This window comes from Lagopus muta, chromosome 24 (assembly GCF_023343835.1).
Source record: "Lagopus muta isolate bLagMut1 chromosome 24, bLagMut1 primary, whole genome shotgun sequence".
Taxonomy (NCBI): Eukaryota; Metazoa; Chordata; class Aves; order Galliformes; family Phasianidae; genus Lagopus; species Lagopus muta.
Window position 1 is genome coordinate 5,667,534 of NC_064456.1, and position 17,699 is coordinate 5,685,232.

The window sequence follows — 17,699 nt, forward strand, 5'->3', positions numbered from 1 at the left end:
GCTGAGCTTTTTGCCAGTTCTCGCAGCCCTCTCTGTCTGGCCCTTGGGGTAGGTTTGTGCCCACCTCGTAGCCCTCTTTTTTAGCCGGTATGTCATCAACTTGCCTATGAGGCTGTCGTGAGAGAGAGGAAAGCCTTACTGAGGTGGAGAGAAACAGAATTCACCGGTGTTTTCTTTCCCACCAAACTTCCCCGCCCCTCTCCCCTGTACAAAGCTGTCACATTGGTACCCAGTGGTTTCCCCTTTGTTCTCTGTCACCCTTTTCCTTAACGAGTCCGGGGACGACTCCTATTTTGTTTGTATGTATCAAGCATGATGTAGTGATGTAGAATAAGGGGGGGAATGTCATGGTTTTATGCTTTGGGTTATCAGCATTCCACACCATAACATCATGTAATGCACTGGGAGTTTGGCTGCTGATGCTCAAATTCCAGGTGCCTGTCTGGAGAAGTAGAAACTATGGGAGCGCACGGCCATCAGGTCTACCCGTGGAGCACTGTGGGAGTGCAGGGGCAGCAGGTCAACCCTATGAGCTCTACGGGAGCACACTGCAATCAGGTCAGCCGGTAGAGCACTATGGGAGCATACACCCATCAGGTCAACCCCTAAAACTTGAAGGGTGCTAACGGCCATCAGGTCAACCCATAAAGCTCTAAGGGAGCGCACGCTCATCAGGTAACCCGTAGCGCTCTGTAGAGTTCATGGCAGTCAGGTCAACCCATAGAGCTCTACGGGAGAGAACGGACATCTGGTCGACCCGTAGAGCTCTATTGGAGTACACGGGCATCAGGTCAACCCGTATAGAGCTAAAGAAAATGCACGAAGATCAGGTCAACACGTAGAGATGTACGGGAGAGAACGGCCATCAGGTCAACCCGTAGAACTCTTATGGCAGCGAACGGCCATCAGGTCAACCCGTTTTGCCCATAGGGTGCACAAGGGGCTATGCCTCATCATACACAGCTTTGTGACGTCATAATGAATTAAAGGGCATTGTGACAACACAATGGGGTATTATGATGTCACAAGGGGCATTGTGACCCCACAATGGGGTATTATGACGTCACAAGGGGCATTGTGACCCCACAATGGGGTATTATGACGTCACAAGGGGCATTGTGACGTCACAATGGGCTACTGTGAGGCCATAATGGGGTATTGTTCAGGGAGAAAAAGCCACATTTAAGGGGTAAACCAGGGATTTATGGGAGAAAACCCCAGATTTAAGGGGAAGAACAAGGATTTCTGGGAGAAAAATCCACATTTACGGATAAACACTGGGATTTTTGGGAGAAAACCCCTGATTTAAGGGTTAAAACAGGGATTTCTTGATGAAAACTCCAGATTTAAGTGGAAAAACAGGGATTTCTGGGAGAAAACCCCAAATTGAAAGGGAAAAACAGGGATTTTCTGGGAGAAAAAGCCACATTTAATGGGGGAAAACAGGGATTTCTGGGAGAAAAAAACACATTTAAGGAGAAAAGCAGGGATTTCTGGGAGAAAAAGCCACATTTAATGGGGGAAAACAGGGATTTCTGGGAGAAAACCCCACATTTTTGGGGAAAAACAGGGATTTCTGGGAGAAAACCCCAGATTGAAGGGGAAAAATTTCTGGGAGAAATCCCGAGATTTTGGGGGAAAAACAGGGATTAAAGGGTTTTCTGCCAGCAACCCCAGGTGTTCCCTTGAAATCTGGGATTTTCTCCCAGAAATCCCAGTTTTTCCCCTTAAATCGGGGGTTTTCTGCCAGAAAAACACCCCAAGCCCCTCCGCCATTGCAGCTCCGCCCCGCCCCCGGCCTCTCATTGGTCAGGGCCAGTTCCGGCCCGTTCGTGCCTCTCATTGGTCAGCGGCAGCTCCGTCCCGCCCCCGGACTCTCATTGGTCAGGGCCAGTTCCGGCCCGTTCGTGCCTCTCATTGGTCAGCGGCAGCGCCGCCAGCTCCGATTGGCTGAGGCGCAGCGCGCGGGAACGGCCGTTGGCAGCCGGCTCTCCCTTCACACGGTGCCGGTCCCACAGCCGCTGCGCTTCGGAGCTGTCCGGGCAGCACCGAGACGGAACCGCGGCACGGCGTGAGCGGTGCTGAGGACAGCGGCGCCGGAGCTGGGAGGGAGGGAGGGAGAGCGGCGCCGGGACAGGGAAGGAAGCGTGCGCGTCCATCAGCCACCTCCGTGTGGGGTGAGGGGCTGGGAGCAGGGCTGGGATGTGGGGATGTGGATGCAGACAGGATGGGGTGTGGGGAAGTGGGATATATATGGGACGGGCTGTGGATGTGGGATCGGTATGGGGCTCCCGGGAGCTGTGGGAGAGATAAAGGGGGCTGGCGGGGAAATAGAGGGGGCGAGGAAGCTGTGGGGAGCTGGGGAGAGCTGTGGGGGGGCAGGGGGCTGCAGAAGGCTGTTGGGGTGCAGGGAGGCACACGGGGCTGGAGTGGGCTGTGGCAGGGGATTGGGGTACACAGGGCTGCAGGGGTGGGTCTGGGGGATTTGGGGCAATAGAGGGCTGTGAGGAGGTTACAGGGGGACACGGTGCTATAGGGAAACATTCCTGTCCTTGTGGCCCCTTCAGCCAGTTCCCAGCTCCCCAGACTGAGATGTATGGCTGCAGCTCACCACACGGCTTCTTTGGGACGGCTCTTGGGGAGGTTTTGGAGGGGCTCCAGGGGCTGGGGAGAGCTGTGGGGAGGGATATAGGGGGCTGGGGGAGGATATAGGAGAATGTGGTTGTACAGATGTCTGTAAAAACAAAAGGAAAAGAAAGGAAAGAAGATAACGAAAAAAAGCCAAGTAAAAAGTGAAGAATAAGAGCTAAGAGAAGAATGGCTGGCAAGAAATACGGAGAGAGCAATGCACAGCATTGCGAAGGAAAGCCAGGCAAGAGTAGCAGCAAAAAGCAGGAGAATCCAGACGAATTCCGTGAAGAGCAGGAGAGGTAAGTTGGGCATAAGGCAAGGGGGAAGGGGAGTGGAGGGGAGAGGAGGGGAGGCGAGGGGAAGGAGGGGAGGCAAAAGAAAATGGGAGGTAGGGAGGAGGGGAGGGGAGGGGAGGGGAGAGTGGGTGGGGTGGGGAGGGTTGGAGGGGAAATGTGGCTGAAGAAGCTTTAGTGTGAGATGCAGCAGGGATTTCCCAGTACGAAAGCCCTGATGGCTGTGTGCCCTTCCGAGCGGTCCCAGCGGCGTGTTGCACGTGGCCTGCAGAGAGCATTTGGAAAGCTGCCTTTGTCTTTGAAGGCAGGAGAAATCAGCGGTGTTGTAGTTTATGCAGGTACTTAAGAGCCTCCAAAGGTCTTTCGAGTCTCTTTGTGCCTTAAAGGCCCTGTTCTGTACACAGAACAGTCCTGAGTATTTCTTTACTTGGCGAACTGTCCCATTTCAGTGGGAAAGCAGCCCTTGCCACTCTTTGGAGGAGAGAACCTCTACGTTTGCCGTTTGGACCATGTCTTTCCCCGACCTGCCAGCAGTCCTCGCAGGTCACTGCAGAAAGACCAGGCGCCAAGGTGCAGTGGAAGCTGTCCTCACCTGTGTCTGATCACAGCTGTGCCTGCAGGTCCTCTCGGTGAAGTACCAAAGCGGAGTCCTGTTGCTGAGCCTGGGCTGGATGCCAGAGGTGAGTCAGCAGCCTTCATCTGTGGCTCTCGGCTCGTGTGCGGCTGCGGTAGTTCAGGCAGGGTTCAGCTTTTCACTGCCCGGTGATTTCTACTCCCTGTTTCTTGGGTGCTGCGTGCTCCCAGTGTCCTGCTGGCTTTGTATCTGTACATCACAGATCTCTCCAGTAAGAAAACCCAGATGTTCTTCCATGCTGCCGCTGAGGATTGTTTCACACGGCCCGGAGAGAGTATGGGGAAAGCTGCTGAGCGCCAGCCAGCTGCCCACCTGGCAGCTCTGCAACTTGCATAACTCTGCTACGCAGCTGCGTAGACGGCAGCATGTGATGGAAAGTTGTCCTCAGCCTTTGGGTGCAGAAGTGGCTGCAGGGAAGGCCGGGCAAAAATCCTTGGCTGCCTGCCGTGCTGGAGCCCCACAGGCGTCCCAGGGGTGGCTGTTGTCTGTATTGACTTCACCAAAAAGACCATTCGGTTCAACCCTTTGTTTGTCTGCAATGTATTTTCGTGCTTTCTGAGACAGAAAGAGGCATGGAGAATTGGAGAATATCCGCAGAGGCTCTGCCATGTCCTGAAGGAAATGGTGGAGGAGAAGGCAGCACAAGGTGGGTGTCTTTGTGTCTGTTCACTGAAAGACTGGGGAAGTGGAGTTTCTAGATAGATACATGGATGGGATACAGGTGCTGGGATGGTGCTGGGATGTGCTGGGATGGGGCTGGGATGTGCTTGAATGGTGCTGGAATGTGCTGGGATGGTGCAGGGATGGTATGGGATGGTGTGAGATGATGTTGTGATTTGATGGGGTGGTGCTGGGATGTCCTTGGATGGTGCTGGTATGGAGTAGGCATGTGCTGCGATGGTGCTGGGACGGGCTGGGTTGTGCTGGGCTGGTGCTGGGATGGTGTGGAATTGTTTGCTGGGCTGGACATGCTGGGATGTGCTGGGATGGTGCAGGAAAGGTGTAGGATGGTTCAGGGATATGCTGGGATGTCCTGGGATGGTTCTGGGATGTCCTTGGATGGTGCTGGTATGGGGCTGAGATGTGCTAGGATGGTGTGGGAATGTGTTGGGATGGTTCTGGTTTGTGCTGGGAAGGTGTGGGATGGTTCTGGGATATGCTGGGATGTGCTGTGATGGTGCTGGGATGTCCTTGGATGGTTCTGGTATGGGGCTGGCATGTGCTGGGATGGTGCTGGGACGTACTGGGTTGTGCTGGGATGGTGCTGGGAAGGTGTGGAATTGTGTGGGACGTGCTGGGTTGTGCTGGGATGGGGCTGGGATATTTTTGTATAGTACTGGGATGTGCTGGGATGGTGTGGGCTGCAGCTGGTGTGGTGTTGGGTTGTGCTGTGGGATGGTGCTGCGAAGTGGTGGAATGTTCTGTGATGCAGCTGCTGGGATGAGATGTGCTGGGATGTTCTGTAATGGTGTGGGATGTGCTTGAATGGTGCTTAGATGGTGCTGGGATGGGCTGGGACGTGCTGGGATGTTACTGGGATGTGGCTGGGATGTGCTGTGATGGTGCTTGGATGTGGTGGGATGGGTCTGGGATGTGATGGTCTAGGATGGTGCTGGGATGGTGCTGGGTTGTTCTGGCATATGCTGGGGTGTTCTGGGCTTGGGCTGGGCTGGTGCTGGGCTGGTGTGGGATGATGCTGGCATGTGCTGGAATGGTGCTGGGATGTGCTGGGTTGTTCTGGGATGGTGCTGGGAAGGTGTAGGATGGTTCTGGGATATGTTGGGATGCAGTGGGCTGGTGCTGGGATGTCCTGTGATGGTGCTGGTATGGGACTGGGATGTGCTGGGTTGTGCTGGGATGGGGTGGGATGTGCTGGGATGTTATGTAGTCGTGTGAGATGTGCTTGAATGCTGCTTAGATAGTGCTGGGATGGGGCTGGGATGTGGCTGGGATGTGCTGTGATGGTGCTGGGATGTGGTGGGATGTGGTGGGATGAGCTGGCATGTGCTGTGATGTGCTGTGATGGTGCTGGGATGGTTGTGCGATGGGGCTGGGATGTGCTGGGATGTGCTTGAGTAATGCTGGAATGTGCTGTGATGGATCTGGGATGGTGCTGGGATGTTCTGTAGTTGTGTGGGATGTGCTTGAATGGTGCTTAGATGGTGCTGGGATTGGCTGGGACGTGTAGGAATGTTGCTGGGATGTGCTGTGATGGTGCTGGGATGTGGTGGGATGTGGTGGGATGAGCTGGCATGTGCTGTGATGTGCTGTGATGGTGCTGGGATGGTTGTGCGATGGGGCTGGGATGTGCTGGGATGTGCTTGAGTAATGCTGGAATGTGCTGTGATGGATCTGGGATGGTGCTGGGATGTTCTGTAGTTGTGTGGGATGTGCTTGAATGGTGCTTAGATGGTGCTGGGATTGGCTGGGACGTGTAGGAATGTTGCTGGGATGTGGCTGGGATGTGCTGGGATGGGGCTGAGATGTTCTGGGATGGGCTAGGATAGTGCTGGGATGGGGCTGGGATGTGGTGGGATGTGGTGGGGTGGTGCTGGGATGTGCTGCTAAGTGTTGGGATGTTCTGGGATGCAGCGGCTGGGATGAGATGTGCTGGGATGTGCTGGGATCATCCTTGGACTTGCTGGGGTGTTGTGGGATGGTGCTGGGATGTTGTGGGATGTTGTGGGATGTGCTTGAGTGGTGCTTAGATGGTGCTGGGATGCTGAGCGCCAGCCAGCTGCCCACCTGGCAGCTCTGCAACTTGCATAACTCTGCTACACAGCTGCGTAGACGGCAGCGTGTGATGGAAAGTTGTCCTCAGCCTTTGGGTGCAGAAGTGGCTGCAGGGAAGGCCGGGCAAAAATCCTTGGCTGCCTGCCGTGCTGGAGCCCCACAGGCGTCCCAGGGGTGGCTGTTGTCTTTATTGACTTCACCAAAAAGACCATTCGGTTCAACCCTTTGTTTGTCTGAAATGTATTTTCATGCTTTGTGTTCAGGTCCTGAGAGACAGAAAGAGGCATGGAGAATTGGAGAATATCCGCAGAGGCTCTGCCATGTCCTGAAGGAAATGGTGGAGGAGAAGGCAGCACAAGGTGGGTGTCTTTGTGTCTGTTCACTGAAAGACTGGGGAAGTGGAGTTTCTAGATAGATACATGGATGGGATGCAGGTGCTGGGATGTGCTGGGATGGGGCTGGGATGTGCTGGGATGGTGCAGGGATGGTATGGGATGGTGTGAGATGATGCTGTGATTTGATGGGGTGGTGCTGGGATGTGCTGGGATGTTCTGGGATGGTGCAGGAAAGGTGTAGGATGGTGCTGGGTTGTGCTGGGATGTCCTGGGATGGTTCTGGGATGTCCTTGGATGGTGCTGGTATGGGGCTGGCATGTGCTGGGACGGTGCTGGGACGTACTGGGTTGTGCTGGGATGGTGTAGGAAGGTGTTGAATTGTGTGGGACGTGCTGGTTTTTGCTGGGATGGTGCTGGGATGTTTCTGGATAGTGCTGGGATGTGCTGGTGTAATAGGAGCAGTCTGTTGTTTGTTAATCAAATCATTTGTAAGCTTATCACTAGTAAACTGTAACAACAGCAGAGGCCAGTTTCCTACTACAGACATCCGGAAACACCAACAAACACAGCAATTTCAGGTATGGACCCCAGGACTTACACAGCTTTAAAGATGCTGCGTAAGGATTATGAACGCATGTATTGCAAAGATCCCAGGCCTCCCCATCTGACAAGACAAAGGATGGCTGCCTAACAACAGGACCACGCCTGCGCAAGAGATATTCTGCAGCCACGAACACAGGCTAGTGAACTGTGTAAAGACTGTCAGCTGGAAAGGGAAAGCGCGCGCTGTTGGTGGAGCAGACTCCCCGGCCACCCAGTGCTCTTTTGCTTACTTGCTTGCTTTAATAAAAGACGATTTCCAGAATATATAATTGGGATGTTCAATTTGTTTGGCATAATATATAACACTGGGATGGTGTGGGGTGCAGCTGGGATGGTGCTGGGTTGTGCTGGGATGGTGTAGGATGGTGCTGCAAGTGGTGGAATGTTCTGTGATGCAGCTGCTGGGATGAGATGTGCTGGGATGTTCTGTAATGGTGTGGGATGTGCTTGAATGGTGCTTAGATGGTGCTGGGATGGGCTGGGATGTGCTGGGATGTTACTGGGATGTGGCTGGGATGCGCTGTGATGGTGCTTGGATGTGGTGGGATGGGTCTGGGATGTGATGGGATGGGACTGGGATGTGATGGGATGGTCTAGGATGGTGCTGGGATGTGCTGGGTTGTTCTGGTATGCTGCTGGGAAGGTGTAGGATGGTTCTGGGATATGTTGGGATGCAGTGGGCTGGTGCTGGGATGTCCTGTGATGGTGCTGGTATGGGGCTGGGATGTGCTGGGTTGTGCTGGGATGGTGTGGGAAGGTGATATGATGGTGCTGGTTTGTGCTGGGATGTGCTGGGATAATGTGGGTTGGTTCTAGGATGATGTGGGATGGTGCTGTGAAGTGGTGGGATGTTCTGGGATGCAGCGGCTGGGATGAGATGTGCTGGGATGTGCTGGGATCGTCCTTGGACATGCTGGGGTGTTGTGGGATGGTGCTGGTGTGTGCTGGGATGGTGCTGGGATGTGCTGGGACTGTGTGGGATGTGCTGGAATGGTGCTTAGATGTGCTGGGATGCTGAGCGCCAGCCAGCTGCCCACCTGGCAGCTCTGCAACTTGCATAACTCTGCTACGCAGCTGCGTAGACGGCAGCGTGTGATGGAAAGTTGTCCTCAGCCTTTGGGTGCAGAAGTGGCTGCAGGGAAGGCCGGGCAAAAATCCTTGGCTGCCTGCCGTGCTGGAGCCCCACAGGCGTCCCAGGGGTGGCTGTTGTCTGTATTGACTTCACCAAAAAGACCATTCGGTTCAACCCTTTGTTTGTCTGAAATGTATTTTCGTGCTTTGTGTTCAGGTCCTGAGAGACAGAAAGAGACATGGAGAATTGCAGAATATCCGCAGAGGCTCTGCCATGTCCTGAAGAAAATGGTGAAGGAGAAGGCAGCACAAGGCGGGTGTCTTTGTGTCTGTTCACTGAAAGACTGGGGAAGCGGAGTTTCTAGATAGATACATGGATGGGATGCAGGTGCTGGGATGGTGCTGGGATGTGCTGGGATGTCCTTCTATGGTGCTGGTATGGAGTAGGCATGTGCTGCGATGGTGCTGGGACGTCCTGGGTTGTGCTGGGCTGGTGCAGGGATGGTGTGGAACGTGCTGGGTTGTGCTGGGATGGGGTGGGATGTTTTTGGATAGTGCTGGGATGGGGTGGGATGTTTTTGGATAGTGCTGGGATGCTGTGGGATGGTGCTGCGAAGTGGTGGAATGTTCTGTGATGCAGCTGCTGGGATGAGATGTACTGGGATGTTTCTGGGATGTTCTGTAATGGTGTGGGATGTGCTTGAATGGTGCTTAGATGGTGCTTACATGTTGCTGGGACGGGCTGGGACGCGCTGGGATGTTACTTGGATGTGGCTGGGATGTGCTGTGATGAGCTGGGATGTTGCTTTGATGTGCTGCGATGTGGTGGGATGTGCTGGGATGCAGCAGCTGGGATGGGATGAGATGTGATGTGGTGGGATTTGCTGGGATCATCCTTGGACATGCTGGAGTGTTGTGGGATGGTGCTGGTATGTACTGGGAAAGTGCTGGGATGTTCTTTCATGGTGTGAGATGGTGTGTGATGGGGCTGGGAGGTGCTGGAATCATGCTGGGATGATGCTGGAATCGTGCAAAATAGTATGGGATGTCTGGGTTCTGCTGGGATGGTGGTCAGATGTGCTGGGATGATGCTGGTTTGATGCTTGGATGTGCTGGGATGGGGCTGGGATCACAGAATCACAGAATTGTAGGGGTTGGAAGGGACCTCAAGAGATCGAGTCCAACCCCCTGCCAAAGCAGTTCCCTACACCAAGTCACACAGGTCGGCATCCAGGCAGGTCTTGAACATCTCCAGAGAAGGAGACTCCGCCACCTCCCTGCAGCCTGTTCCAGTGCTCCGTCACCTCACTGTACAGAAGTTCTTGCACACACTGGTGCAGAACTTCCTATGCTGCAGTTTCCAGCCGTTTCCCTTTGTCCTGTCTCCACTCACCACTGAAAAGAGTCCGGCCTCACCATTTTGCCCCCCACACCTCAGATATTTATAGACCTGGATCAGGTCCCCTCTCAGTCTTCTTTTCTCCAGGCTGAAGAGACCCAGTTCACTCAGCCTTTCCTCATAGCAGAGATGCTCCAGGCCCTTCACCATCTTGGTGGCCCTCCGCTGGACTCTTTCCAAGAGATCCCTGTCTGTTTTGTACTGGGGAGCCCAGAACTGGACTCAGTGCTCCAGATGAGGTCTTACCAGGGCGGAGCAGAGGGGGAGGATCACCTCCCTTGACCTGCTGGCCACGCTCTTTTTAATGCACCCCAGGATGCCATTGGCCCTCTTGGCCACAAGGGCACACTGCTGGCTCACGGCCGACCTGCCGTCCACCAGGACACCCAGGTCCCTCTCCGCAGAGCTCCCCTCCAGCAGCTCATCCCCCAACCTGTAGTGGTGCATGCAATTATTCCTCCCCAGATGCAAGACTCTACTCTTGCTGTTGTTAAACCTCATGCGGTTTTTTTCTGCCCAGCTCTCAGCCTGTCCAGCTCTCGCTGAATGGCAGCACGGCCTTCAGGCTGTCAGCCAATCCTCCCAACTTCGTGTCATCAGCAAACTTGCTGAGGGTGGCCACTATCCCCTCATCGAGGTCATTGATGAAGATGTTGAACAATCCCTGTTTTTCCCCTAAAATCTGGGGTATTTCCGCTTAAATCTGGAGTTTTCTGCTAGAAATCCCTGTTTTTCCTCTTAAATATGGGTTTTTCTGTTAGAAATCCCTGTTTTTTCTCCTTAACTGTGTGGTTCTCTCCCAGAAATCCCTGTTTTTCCCCTTAAATCTGGGGTTTTCTCCCACACATCCCCGTTTTTCCCCTTGTGCAAGGATGTGCACACGTGTGTGTGACTGCACAGCTGTTGTGTGAGTGCATCAGAAAGTCCTTGGAGCAGCAGCTCACGGATGCCACTGGACAAATCGGGCCGTGCGCTCTGTGTTGATCTCTATGGTGATGTTTTTATTGACTACAACCAAACTAGGAATGCCGAGTTGGGCGGCACTCAGAACGCTGCCCTGCAACGCCGCGCACTGCAGCGCTGCCTGCTGATGCTCCTCCTCTCAGTCGTTCAGCTGCAGCTTCTGCATCATCTCCACCAGGCTGTTCATGGCGGAGGACTGGAAAGAAACAGAGCGAGTGTAGAAACAGGACAGAAGCAATGTGGGCAGATCTCCTTAAGCAAGGCTGATCAGGACACTTGCAGAACGGCCCCATGCAGCACAGCACGTTCCTGCCATTCAGGTCACTGGCGTTACTTCCCACAGCAGCTGCCTATGCTAAGATTCATGCTTGTGCTGGGGGAACGAGGTTTCCAAGGTCGCAGTGCCCGACATGGCAAGGCTCTTTGTGGCAGCAAAACCCTCCGGCCGTTACCAGTGGTGTCCTTCTGAAGGCAGAGGAAGGCACCCAAGCTCCCCTGGGCAGCTCTCACTGACAGCGTGATTTCCTCAGACACACAGCGGGGTGTTTTTCTGTGACATCACTGCCCTCAGGACATTACAGCATCTTTCACGGCTGTCAGACAGAGGCACTGAGGGCCACAAGAGCCGTGTCTGTGCTCACCAAGGACTCACCTCTGCATGTGCAGCTGCAGCCCTGAGGGAAGCCTTCTTCAGTTGCCCTCTCCTCTCTTTTTGTTGTCGTCTTCTTGCTATAAAGCAAGAATAAAAATGAATTCATTCTGTCAGCAGCAGAACGGTGTAAACAGGGTACCGCAAAAGCAGAAGGCAGAAAAAAGACAGGGGAAATTTGAGCAGGAAGCCTCTCAGTGAATGACATTTCCAGGGGGACAAACAGAAGACCAGCGTGCAGTTAAAGAGACGGGGTTACATACTGTGGCACCTCACTGCCTTGGGACTTTGGAGGCTTCAACTCTTTTCCCCTCTGCAGAGAAGGAAAAAGCAAAGCCAAGGCTGTGCAGCCTCAGTGTGCTTGATAAGGGCAGCTCAGCCCTGCAGGGCGGTAGCACAGCACCTGCTTACCTCTCAGCTTGGAGCTCCGTGCTGCAGCAGGCCCAGGCTGTGCTGCTGGAGCCAGCACGCTGCCTCCGCTCTCAGCCCTCGCTCTTTTGGTAGCAGGCAGCTGCGCTGCTGTTTGCTGCTCTTCTTCCAAGCCCTTGCGTTTCCCTCCAGCCAGGGACTTGGAGACGGAGCGGGGGCACACGGCAGGGGCAGGTCTTCCCCCTGAGCTGGGACCTGCTGATGGAGGAAGCCCTCCAGCCTGGAGACGAGCTCTCTCTGAAAGGACCTCCTGCACCGCTTTCGCGTAGATCTTTCCATTGGGCTCAGCACCTCTGTCTGTTATCATCAAGAGAAGAGAAGAGAGGAGATACAACGAGAGTCCAGTGCTACTTTCAGTCTGCAAGATGAGCCACAGTACTAGGAAATCTGTTCTCGAGTGTACACAGTATGGAATCTTAGCACGTTGGGTTGAGATTACAAAACAGGACAGGAAGGTAATAGTAGATCCCAGGGATTAATACCTCAAGCAACACACAACAACGTCAGTCCCAGAAAGAACAGACAGAGAGCCTAGCTAGAAAGACAGTGCACCAAACCCAGGTGCCTGCTGTGTGTCCGTACCTCTCTTGGGTGCTGTGCCACACTCGGTGCTTCTGCCTTGCCTTTCTGCAAGGCTGCGCTTGGCTGGAAGGCTGCTTGCATCAGCTTCTGACAGAAGGGAAACAAAGACATGAAGAGCATCTCTTTGGACAAACATTTTAGCACTGCCAGCCACAGACGTCTGCTCCTCAAGCATCGTTTCTTTCCGCTGCTACAGCGTTGTGCCACTTCTGCAGTCAGCACAGATCTGCAGCGCCCTTTCCTCTCTCCTCCATCACACACAGCCCTGCATGCAGCCCTGCTTAGAGGCAGCACCCACACCACAGCTGACAGGAGCTTCTTACCTGGGGAGGCTTTCCGTTTCCCCCCGTGCCCAGCACCATCCCACGGACGCGCAGGCTCCGTCCCTGCAACAACAGATCCAGTGTGATTGCACAGACACCAGGAGCAGCACCGTCCTGTTAGCCCACATCCACCCCCAAAACCAAAAGACGCTGTTCTACAGCCAGAGCAGAAACTGATGTTCAAACTGCAGTGTGCTTACACAAAGCAGTACTGCTCTCATTCCTGTCAGATGGCAGCAGAGGAACCCCGGACTGCCTGACAGCTCTGCAATCTGCAGAGCAAAGCTGCATCAGCAAACAAAACACTACCAGCTGCAAAAGTTGAGGCAGGTATGTTTTGGCCCTAAAAGGAACGCACTCAGCTCTGAGCACCACCACTTATACACAGACTTCTGTTTTGCTGCTGGATCAGCTGTTGCTGTCGGCCTCTCTAATGCTTCCACCGTGGTTACTGGACATCGCTACAGCACTGCAGCCGCTCAGAAGTGATACCTAGCATGCATTCCTCCATCCTTCACAACAGAGGACTGCAGAAACTCACTTTTGCGTGGCAGTGAGGATGGCCCGTCCCCATCGCGTCCCTCTGTGCGCTGCAAGGCGCCGTTGGATCTCTGGCAGCCTGCTGGCTGCTGCCTCCAAACGCGGGGAACCGCGCCGCGCTGCTTCTGAGAAGAGAAAGGAAGAAACGTTGGAGGGAACGGGCAGCCAAGGTTTGTACAGAGCTTCCAGGTCGTGCCAGAGATGGGATAGCAGAGTGCTGAGATGTTCTTTATCACTAAGGGAAAATACGGCCTGAGCCATGACCACGCCATCAGCCTGGGCTGTCAGCAGTGAGCGCAGAATGCAACTGGTGACTGAGGTCACAAAGGACCTGCAGGGCTCCCCCTGCTCCAGCCGTTCCCTTCGACGTGAGAAAAAGGGAGAATAAGCAAGCCAAGGAAACCCAGCCGTACCTTTCCTCTCCCAGAGCAGGAATTGGAACTGCGGTCGTCCCCTGGCTGAGACATGGCCGCTGTCTCTGAGGAAGCTGAAGTTCCAAGGGCTGTGCACAGGAACTTCTGTGCTCTTGGATAGAGCTGGCTTCCCTCTGTCTTTGATGGCCTTGATCTCTAAGAATCTCCTTTTGGACAGGAACCCTGCAGAAAGGATCCACCAGTGAAACATCATGAGGAAGAAGCATCTTCCCAGCTTTCTTCTGCCGCGCCATGGAGTCTCTTGAGGAGGGCAGCGTCTGGACGTCAGCTGGCTGCGAGAGCCGCCTGCCACCAGGTCCAGTTTGTGTCTGACTGCCACGGCTTGTGTCAGCAAGTGCCCTTCTCCATCTCCTCAACGGCTCTGCACCCAGCCATGCGTGGGGCAGGGGGCACGAGCTGTGCTCTGAGAAGCTTACGCTCTCCTTACTTTTCAACGTCCGCCATGAAGGCAGGGGCTCAGCAGTGAATTTCCACGGGAGGAAGGACATCTCATCATCCTCACTGAAACGTGGGATGGAATCTCAACAAGAACCATTTCCCCTGGAAACAGCCGTGCTGAGGGGTAGTGCTGGAGCTGGGAACTCCTCCCCAGCCCAGCTTTTCTGCTGAGACACCTCCCAGCACCCAGCCAGCACCAACCCAGCTCACCTGGTCACTGCCCAGCCGGAGCAGTGCCCAGCTGACGCACACGCCGCAGCGCTGCTCCCAGTGGGCTCTAAAGGAGGATCTCTCTCTCTCGAAAACCACAGAGCTCAGTCTCCGTGTGCAGCACGCTCACCAGACCACCAACTCTGCTCCAGCTGAGGCACAAACGCTCCCAGCCTGGCAACCACTGTGACCTCAGCAAGTGCCTGCATCACCGCTGTGCTTTCATCATAGGCAAAGGAGTGGTCACCTCCCAGATCCAAGTTTTAGGAAACATGAATCTCACCCAGTGGGGTGAATGGGGTTCATTGAATGGGGTTTCATTGAAGTTAAGCAACAGAGAAGTGAAGATGACCCTTGTGCAGCCCAGTAAAAATGCAGTATGGCCTCGTAGTGGTCAGCGGGGTCCCAGAGGAACAAGTAGGAGCTGGGAGGAGTGCCCAGCAGTACGGAGCAGCAAAGTGCAGCATGGCCAAGAGAAAACCAGTAAGGAGCAGCATGGCCTCAGAGCGGTCAGTGGAGCCCTATAGGAATCAGCAGAAAGCAACAGGAAGGCACAGCTGTGCCCAGGGCCTGGTGCCGGCCTCTCGGGCTGTGCGTCAGGCCTAGGCCTGGTGCCGGCCTTTCAGGACTGGCTTTAGGCTCCACGGCCGGTGCCAGCCCGCCCGGCTGTAGGTGTGGCTTTCAGCCCTGCCTCTGGCGCTGCCCCTGTGGCTGTAACCGCGGCATTATGGCCCAGGGCTGGTGCTGGCTGTCTGGCTGGAGCTTCACACTTCAGGGCCGGCTCTCAGGCTGTGGCTTCAGGCCCGAAGCTGGTGCCGGCTTCTTGTGCTGTGGCTCCAGGTTTAGGCCCAGGGCCAGTGCAGCCTCTCTGGCTGTGCCTCAACCCAGGGTCGCTGCTGGCCGCTCAGGCTGTGCCTTCAGGTCCCTTGGCCGGTGCCAGTCTCTCTGGCTGTGTGTTTAGGCCCCAGGGCCACTCCCGGCTTCTCTGGCAGCATCTTTAGGCCCAGGGCGTGTGCCAGCCTCTCTAACTGGGGCTGTGGCTGTGAGCCCCTTGGCTGGATGCAGCCTTTGGGGCTCTGGCCCAAAGCCACCAGGGCTGGTACCCAATTGTAAGAAAACATGAGGGCCGCCCCATGGGGTTAGCTGAAGGAACAAAACAGAGAAATTAAGATGACTCTTGTGTAACCAGCCTGGGTCATCCTCTCGCTCAGGCACTGCATGATCAGACCCAGGAGATGTTGCCCCCAGGCTCCCCCAGATTGGAGGCCGGAAGGATTTGGGCTCCCAAGCAATCAGGCAGCATTTGGATGAGTCAGCCCTCTGGTTTTTGTGAGGACAGACGAGTCCACCTTGGAAAGCCATCTGGGCAAAGGCACAACAGCTTTGTTCTTGGGCTGCAGCACTCCGTGGCCAGGCGCTGCTCAAACGCTGGGCCTGCATTTCCTCCTGGGCATCCCCGCGTGCTCTGAGTCCGCTGCAGCTTTCTGCAGGGTCTGTGGCTTCCTGCTGAGGAGCTGCTCGTGTTCTTCTGCAACTGCCCCGCAGCATCACTGCTGCCTCCTCTGGTGCCGTGCCGGGAGATGCATCAGCATCCATCAGCCTGCACTTCCTTCCTCCCAGCAGCAGCTGCTCCTGCACTGACCTTCACTCACACTGGATGCCGTCCACTTCTAGCGCCAGCTGACCTGCGAGACACAGAAAGGAAATGTGGCATTGGCACAAATGCAGAATCCCACGGCTGTGCCACCACCACGTACTGCAGCACTGGGAAGCCAGCTGCCACTGCAACCTTGGTCAGAATTAAAGCAGGCACCGTCAATGAAGTGTGACTTGTGAACTGAAGGAATTGCCACAGTCAGAAATAAATACTGAAATTGCTTACTGAACTGTAGGTGGTTCCCTCTGAATTCTTTTGCTTTGGGGAAAATATGGACTTGGAATTGCAGGGTACAAGAAAAATGAGGAGCACTTGGCAACTCAGGCAAAGTGAACAGTGCAGGGAAGATTGCTGCATTTCTTTTTCTCCTGGCCCAGAAAGGAATTTTCCTACCTTAAAAGAGGTACTAAAAGAGGTACCTTAAAAGAGAAAAGAGAAGAAGAGCCTGACAGAGTAGACACATTACAGTCTCATATCACGGGTAGAAGCTGGAGAGCTCAGGGCTGCAGAAATTAAGGGTGCCTGTAAGCTTTAAAACAAGGTGAAAGACAAGGTTGAATGCGAAACATCGGCACTTCCTGCAGAGCACATCACACAGCTGTAGGCACCGCCTGAGGGGTAACAGATCAGAAAGGAAAACCTTACCATGTGAACGCAGGGACAAGCTGCTCTCTTCTTCTGGGCCTTTGTTCACAGTGAGGATTTCCCCCAAGAGCGCCGCTCAGGCTGCTGCTGTCTCCAGCTGTCGGTCACTTCCACTGCTGGACGCTGTGCCCACAGCTCATTCTGCTTTGGGCAAAGCCTGCTGGGTGAACTCCAAACCAAGGTCACAGCCATGCTAATCCAGCTGGTTGGTCTGAAAGGGCTCAGAGGCCACGCATGGGATCCTTTCTGCTGCTGGTTCTCTGCGGGCAAGAACCTGCACTCACAGAGCAGCAGCCAAGAGCTGGAAGGCAGAGGAAGCTTCCAATCCCCATGGATGTGGCTGTCTGCTAGGACAACAGCTGCCTGCTCTTCAGCAGGGTGACGCTCACCCAGCAAAGCCCTCACCCAGCAGATGCCTTTCCTTACGCTCACAACTGTCTCACATTTGTGCAGCCCTTGGCACTGCATTTCCAATCCAAGCTCACATAGATCTCAACCATTCCTTCTCTGTCAGTCTACTTGGATCCCCAGTTAGGGCTGCAGATCAAGAGCTCAACACAACAGGAATAGCACAGCATGCAACTGGGACACACAGCTCAAAGCTGAGAAGAGCCACCTCTGACCTTGGGCACAACTCACCAAGAGCCAGGCCTTGCAAACTTGGCTGATCTGAGCACGTGGGAGGGGGCTGGCAATCATGTCCATTTCAATTGCAGCTCCGTGTAGAGAAGAACGCCCAACAGTAACAGGTGTGAATGAATTCATTCACAAGCTGCACAAAGAGTTTGTTCTCGATTAAAAAAAAGCATGCATTCCAAGTCAAAAAGCGAACAGCAGGAGTTGCTATCAATGGAAGACGTTCCTATTCCCACACCTCATCCTCCTACCACAGCTTTCCTTGCCTCACCCCTCGCCCCAGCTCCTGGAAAATGCCCACAGACTGAAAGTCAGCTCTCCAATGCATAGACTCCTTTCCCATTGCTCCATTACAAGAAGCCTTCAGACTTGTTTCATGCACTCCAACTGACCGAGCAGTGCTATCACAATCACTCCTAACACACGGAGGCCACTCTCAAAAGCTTCTAACAACTCCTGCCCCAAGACCAACATCTCCACAGCCATCCTTCTCA

At 54.5% G+C, this 17,699-nt stretch overlaps 2 protein-coding genes across 11 annotated transcripts; one reads left to right on the plus strand and one right to left on the minus strand.

Moving 5' to 3' along the window:
* Positions 1 to 1,937: 1,937 nt before the first annotated feature.
* On the plus strand, positions 1,938 to 9,592 carry LOC125684328 (uncharacterized). 10 transcript variants are annotated; one of them, XR_007373280.1, is made up of 6 exons: positions 1,938 to 2,177; positions 2,731 to 2,930; positions 3,374 to 3,467; positions 3,545 to 3,604; positions 3,761 to 4,204; positions 7,147 to 7,338. XR_007373280.1 is itself a non-coding variant. In XM_048926442.1 (5 exons), the coding sequence occupies exons 2-5, from the start codon at positions 2,846 to 2,848 to the stop codon at positions 7,232 to 7,234; spliced, it is 486 nt and encodes a 161-aa protein (XP_048782399.1). In that variant the 5' UTR covers positions 1,938 to 2,177; positions 2,750 to 2,845; the 3' UTR covers positions 7,235 to 7,338. The 10 variants fall into 10 exon arrangements, 6 of the variants coding, with proteins under 6 accessions (XP_048782399.1, XP_048782396.1, XP_048782397.1 ...); XR_007373281.1 differs by having other exon boundaries at positions 2,750 to 2,930; XM_048926442.1 differs by having other exon boundaries at positions 2,750 to 2,930; positions 3,374 to 3,604; positions 4,123 to 4,204.
* A 1,151-nt stretch (positions 9,593 to 10,743) lies between these two features.
* Positions 10,744 to 17,691, minus strand: LOC125684271 (zinc finger CCCH domain-containing protein 11A-like). Its single transcript, XM_048926294.1, has 9 exons — positions 17,598 to 17,691; positions 15,920 to 15,952; positions 13,599 to 13,781; positions 13,187 to 13,310; positions 12,646 to 12,800; positions 12,323 to 12,409; positions 11,723 to 12,037; positions 11,315 to 11,391; positions 10,744 to 10,858 (listed from the first exon to the last, which is right to left on the minus strand). The coding sequence occupies exons 1-9, from the start codon at positions 17,689 to 17,691 to the stop codon at positions 10,802 to 10,804; spliced, it is 1,125 nt and encodes a 374-aa protein (XP_048782251.1). The 3' UTR covers positions 10,744 to 10,801.
* Between the last annotated feature and the right edge of the window lie 8 nt (positions 17,692 to 17,699).